General features: G+C 44.6%; 1 protein-coding gene across 1 annotated transcript in view; it reads right to left on the reverse strand.

The window, feature by feature from the left end:
- Positions 1 to 6481, reverse strand: part of LOC108538908 (SH3 domain-containing kinase-binding protein 1-like) — a 128035-nt gene that overhangs the window by 15737 nt on the left and 105817 nt on the right. Inside the window, 1 exon segment of the mRNA XM_017887236.1 lies at positions 6035 to 6144. Within this exon segment, the coding sequence (XP_017742725.1) occupies positions 6035 to 6144 (110 nt within the window).

Below are 6481 nucleotides of genomic sequence, written 5' to 3' on the forward strand. Positions count from 1 at the left end.
TTTTGAGACAGGGTCTTGCTCTGTCTCCCAGGCTGGAGTGCAGTGGCACAATCTCAGCTCACTGCAGCCTCAACCTCCTGGACTCAGGTGACTCTTCCATCTCAGCCTCCCTACAGGCACGCAACACCACACCTGGCTAATTTTTGTAGTTTTGTAGAAACGGGGTTTCGACATGTTGCCCAGGCTGGAGAAACTTATTTTCTTAAAAGGTTCTCCTCCAGACTCTACCCTGGGACTCTCCTCTAGTAAGTCCATGTTGTCTAAAATGGAAAACTCCCCATTACACACTTGGATGGATGCAAAAGCCACCATCTGACATGAACCTCCCCAATTCATCTTTTCAAATCACTTTTCCCCGATGACAAATGTAATACATGATCAGTGTATAATTTTAAAAAACAAAACATGAAATTATAACAACAAAAAAAGTCAACTATAATCTTACCACATCGAGACAAGCACTGTTAGTATTTTCATATATTTTCCTCCAGGCTTTTTTTCCTATAAATAGATAGTATAGCTCATACTATATGTAATATTGCATTCTGCTTATTTCACTTAACCTGATACGCCTTGTCTCTAAAATTCTTTGTAAATATTTTAATTGTTGTTGCACGGCAATTAATCAATCCCATTTATTGGATAGCTAGTTTCCAAATCATTTCCCCTCCTAAGTTTTACTGTTATGGAAGAACACCGCACAAATATCCTTGCACTCTACATACAGTGAGTTTAGCAGCTTATCCATGCAGATCTCCAACTGTTCTGGAAGAAGGAAATAAGGCCCAGGACAGTGAAATTTGTTGGGGTCGGGGGGCTGGTTGGGGAGGACAGAGGCATAACGAGGGGCAGAGGAAGGCTCGGGGAGAGGAGAGAGGACAAAACCCAAGGAGCAGATGCTGACTGACAGCCAGGGAAGGAGATGGAAGAGAGGGTCGTTAAAGGTTCCAGCAAACAGGCAGCTGCCAAGGGCCTTGGCTGGGACAAACCTATATCATGGCTCTGTCCAGGAAACTAAAACAAGCTCAGGAGCAAAAGCTGAGCAGGATGAAGTGATTAAAGAACAACAAAAGGCTAATTAACTCTGCTTCTCCACCTCAGCTGCATGGAGGAATCACCTGCACAATTTAAAAAAACAAAACACCACTGCATCCTAGGGATTGACTCACCCCATCTGGGGTGCATCCTGGGCACAAGCAGGTGTCAGTCTCCCCAGGGGATGTGAACATGCAGCAAAAGCTGAGAAGCACTGCCCTAGAGGAGGCCGGGGCTGACGGGAGGGAAGGGAGTGAGGATTTGGCCAAGCAGAGGAGTGGAGAGGCCACCACGTGACTGACAGGGCCCAGTGAATAGCGAGCCTGCCTGGGCTCTCTAACAGTGGTCCTCCCATGCTGGGCTGAGGAGCGCTGGCCTGATTTGGAGGGCCACAGAGGTGCTGGAGCACTTGACGAAAATGGTGGCCAAAGGCTCGAATGATTGGTGGCAGGTCAGACACACTGCAGCTGGAGCCAGGAAGAGGCCCAAGATGTGACCCAGCATAACAGTGGGGTGAGAGAGGAATGCAGGGAGCCAGGGGAGGGGATGGGACAGCTTTGGGCCCCTCTTAGGATGGACTTGGTAAGTCCACTTGTGTGCAGGGGTGGACAAGTTCACACCAGGAAACCTCTGCCAGGACTCCAGGGAGGAGTCCATCTTTGCCAACCCCGACCTTCCTGGGCTCACTGAATTAAGTCCATCTGGCAATTGAGGATTTCAGAATGTGTGAGGTGGCAGTCAGTAATGAATTATACTTTTAAAACAACCCAGAAGTGTGATGTCTGTCTCCCGCACTTAGGCTGTAAGCCCCAGGAGGGCAGGAACTCATCCTTGCGTTCTCAAAGTCTAGAATGTCCCTAGGGAAAATATGCTGGTTCCTCTGTCAATAAAGGAAAAGCAAATGAATGAACAAACTATCTCAAGAAAAAAACCAGGAATGTAGCTTATAGAAATGGCTCCTAGCAGGACGTGAGCAGCTTCAAGGCTGAAGAAGCATTCTTTGCTATGGATGCAGAGAGGGCGGATTGGCCCATTCTGTTTTACTGGTTGAGGTTTGCACTAAGAAGACCTATGCACAGTGAAGCCTGGCCACACTTAGCAAGTGTCTCCAGGACAGATGGCAGAGGAGACTGCTCTATTTCTGTCACTCATGAGTAAGAGGAAGGTCCGAGTCCCTCAGGGGAAGCCACTCTTAATCTCTTAATGCATTTTTTTTTTTGAGACAGAGTCTTGCTCTGTCCCTCAGTCTGCAGTGCAGTGGTACAATTGCAGCTCACTGCAACCTCTGCCTCCCGGGTTCAAGCAATTTTCCTGCCTCAGCCTCCCGAGTAGCTGGGATTACAGGTGTGTGCCACCATGCCTGGCTAATTTTGTATTTTAGTAGAGATGGGGTTTCACCATGTTGGCCAGGCTGGTGTCGAACTCCTGACCTCAGGTGATCCACCCACCTTGGCCTCCCAAAGTGCTGGGATTACAGGCATGAGCCACCACACCCAGCTTAATGCACATTTCTGCTAAGTTTAACTTTCTATAGTTTTAGTTTGGAAAGAGCACTTTTGGAAACAGCTACCAAACCAAACTGCCATACAGAAAACAATGTACCAAATATGAGATTGCTTGCTGAAAAGGGAACCTCAGGTTACCCTGGCATGTTTCATAGATCATGAACTGTGATGCATTTCTGCTTTCTGACAGTAAAGCGCAGAAACTCTCCAATACTGTCACATCACTTTTCAGAGGCACAGAGCACATGCTTCATGACTGTGGCCATGGTAGCTGCGATTAAGGCAGAATTTCCATGACTAACCCATCGTGGTGTGGAGAAAATGTCCCAATTTTCATGGTGGTTTTGAAATGAATCAAGCTGAAACTTGATATGAGCTTTCTCGGCCTGGCTGGGAATTTTCCTCTTAAGAGAAAAGCTTTTAATGCCCATAAGTCAGTCCAAAACTATCGAACTGGCAAATGCTGGGGTATTTTAAGAAGTTAGTTTCCTAAGGACGAGAGGCCCTTTGCTTTTGTGATACTTGGACAACAAACTCTCTGCAGACATACGGGGATAATTCATGTTGGGCACGATGGAGTTGGCTTGGAAAGGGCCTTTGACTCTTCATGGCACATGAAGTTGCTCATTTTCCATGAACTTCAGTCACACCCTATTTGGTTCAATTAGAAAATGTAGCTTCTTTTCCATGGATAGGAGCAATGGTACCAGTGACCACAGGTGACGTAAAGCACATCCACTGAAAGCACAGAGGAGAAACAGTCAAAAGGCTAAGTCAGGCTAGCTGTCACCAGCAGAGTTCTTTGGGAGCTCCCAAATCATTCTCTGCATTCATTATAGCATGTTGCTGTGCACTTTAAACGGAGCTTTAGGATATAAGTTTGCTTACAGCTCAAACCTGGCAACGTTGCTACCTCCCAATATCTCTGGAAGCCATCCCTTCTCCTCCACACCCTGCCTCAGATTATTAAAGCCACTGAATTTCTTGCCTGGAACCACTGTTAATAGATTTTCACTTCAAGCCCCTTACCACTCACATGCTGCCACCAGAGAGGTGTACAGTCCTGATCTGAGTATGTCCCTTCAGGGCTTCCTCTCCCGACTAATTTCCTTTGGTGCCACAACTGAGGCCTCTTCCAAGAAGCCAGACTGCACCCTAAGACCTGGGTTGGGTGCATCCCTACTCACCTGTCACCCTAATCTCGGCATTTAGTGCCCTGTACTGACATTTCTTATTGACTTCTCTGCCTCTCCCACCAGCCAGGGAAGAAGCTATGGCTTTTCTCTCTGTGACTTTTCTCTCTGTTTCCCTGGACTTAAGACCACTTATGGCTTGCAGTGAGAGTTCAAAAAATGATTATTAAACACATTAACAAACAACCTTTCTAGGCTTCAGATTTTCCAGCAGAAAAAAAAAATGAGAGAATTATCTGAGCCATTAGCTTCATAAGGTTATTCTTTCATAAATGAGAGACCACGTGAAAACCCTTTCAAATCATGCAGATAGAATTCTGTTTTCNAAAGTGCTGGGATTACAGGCTTGAGCCACCGCGCCCGGCCGAAGAATCCTCTTTTTTCCACAAATCCAAGTCCATTTTAGTAGACAGCACACTCTGGCAGTCTCAACACAAAAGGCAGTTATTACAAGGTACAACAGCCACAGGCGAGTGGATGCCAGTCATTGATTCCAAAAGACAAGAAGAGATGGCAGTCCTGCTCCTCTGCACTTGTGACTGGTCTAGAGGCAGCTATGTAGTCCAATTTGAGTTACTGAGCAATACAGGGCAGTATACTGAGAGCCTGTGGGAAACAGATTTTTCTCTCTGTCCAGAGAGAGGCAAGTGAGAAGGCCTTTTGTGTTGCTGTTCCTCTTCTTTCCTGCCTGGGATGCTACTGTGTAAGGATGGGATGTCTGGAGCTGTGGCAGCCATCTTGTGACCATGTGGCTATCTAGTCACAGGACGGCGAGGCAGAAAAATGGAAAATGTTAACTGACAACCCCGATGGGTTGCAACCCTGGGATGATCTAGTGCCCAGACTTCTTGCCACGTGAAATTAACAAACCCCTGTTATTTCAGCCAGTTTTAATCAGATATTCTTTATTTGCAGCTAAAAACATCCTAACTGCCATAACTGCAGCTATACTGGTCCAGGACAGAGAAGTTAAAAAAGATGATGTGCATTTCCCCTCACTTTATTTTTGGGAGAATTCTTTTGCTGATGGTTATAATAAGTGGTCTGGCTGTGTGACAGCTTTATTCTATTAATGAACAGGCAGGTGTTATCTGCAAACTATTTTCTTTAGTACAATATGCAAAATCAAGCACAAGTCACTGGTCAGGAGAAGCCATTAAATTACACCTGAGATTATATTAAGTGACATTATCCTAGCACCTGATGAATGAATAATTACTCAATTAACTCCTCTTATCAGGGCAAGGCAGGTATAACGAAAGGTTAACCATCTGCAGAGATGGCACAAAGAAAAACATCAGTGGTGCTCTGAAGCCAAGAGGGAGCCCATCAGCACCCAGTACCTGAGTGAGGCTCATAAAGGCACCCACCTCTCTAGCTGGCTCAGCAGGGTGCCAGGGGAGGGCAAAGACCCCCCCTGCTAGAATGTGCTTCTCCAGTGCTGTCTCACTGGGCTGACCCCTCTAAGGGGCCTTCCTTTAAGAGAACCTTATTATTATTTTTTCTTTCTTTCTTTTCTTTNCAAGTTTCAAAATGATGCATATTACGTAATCCTATTTGTGAAGAAATAATTTTATATATACAATTTTTTTTTTTAAAGCTAAGGCTGTATAGCAAAAGTTAACAGTTCTTTGCACTGGGGAGCAGGATTACAGGTGACTTTCTTCTTTATGCATTTTTTAGTTCAAATTTGGTACAATAAGCGTGTACTAGGTTCGCAATAAAAGTCATTCAAAACGACCCAAACAAAATCTTCTATGGGTTATCCTGAGTGTTCCAATCGGTTTCTCCTTCATCATCAGGTGCCTCATATGTTTGAAAACAATCTCCTGAAGGTCTGCGTGGTATTCTGTGGAGGGGTACAGGCAACAGGGATTCGAGAGAAAGGTTCGGCTGCTGCCTGATGCTATAGAGGAGCAGATCTTTATTGAGTAAAGTTTTGTTTTGTTTATAGACCAAACCAGCCTCATTCTCCTTTCCCCACCATAAAACGTGATTTTTTTCTTACCCTTTTCATTTCAGGTTCAAATAAGAATCAGTCTGGAAGGAAAGAAAAGGAAGGTGGGAATAGGGAGCGCCTACCTTGCTGGCAGAAACACAAAGAACAAATAGAAAGAAATGTTGCTTGACTCAAGAAGACTCTGAAATCACTTTTGGTTGGCAGTGTATCTCATGGCCTCCCTCTCCTGGGGTGTCCTCAAATCGGCTGCTTGCAGAAGAGTCCTTATCTAGAGTCTCTAATCTGTCCTGCTTTTCAGCTGTAGAGAAGTAAGGGGACATACAGTATGAGGAGACACTTACAGATGTGAGGGACTGGGACGGAGGCCGCCTCCCCGTAGCTTTTGGTCTGCTTGTGGTCGGATGACTGAGTTTCTCAGTAGATGATACCACGGAGTCAAAACCTTCTAAGTCTAAAACAAAAGTAAAACAGAGTTTTAAGAGCCAAAATAGGAGCAAAGGCTCTTATGATATATCATAAGCACCTCTTTTTCTCAATAATAATCATTTCTGTCTGGATTACACTTCATCTTTTACAAAGGCTGTTTACATCCTTTGGTCATTCAATAAACAGGATTCAAACTGAATGGAATAATCATTTCCTTCTTAGTTTAACAAGCTATTGCATGGAAGAGAGAAAAACAGGATTTTTCTTTTTCTCTTCTATAGCTATATCCATAAATCTTTAAAAAGCTACAGAAAGAGGATTAGAGGAAGAATCCTCTTTTTTTTTTTTTTTTTTTTTTTTTT

Source organism: Rhinopithecus bieti, unplaced genomic scaffold (assembly GCF_001698545.2).
Source record: "Rhinopithecus bieti isolate Rb0 unplaced genomic scaffold, ASM169854v2 scaffold_17420, whole genome shotgun sequence".
Classification (NCBI taxonomy): Eukaryota; Metazoa; Chordata; class Mammalia; order Primates; family Cercopithecidae; genus Rhinopithecus; species Rhinopithecus bieti.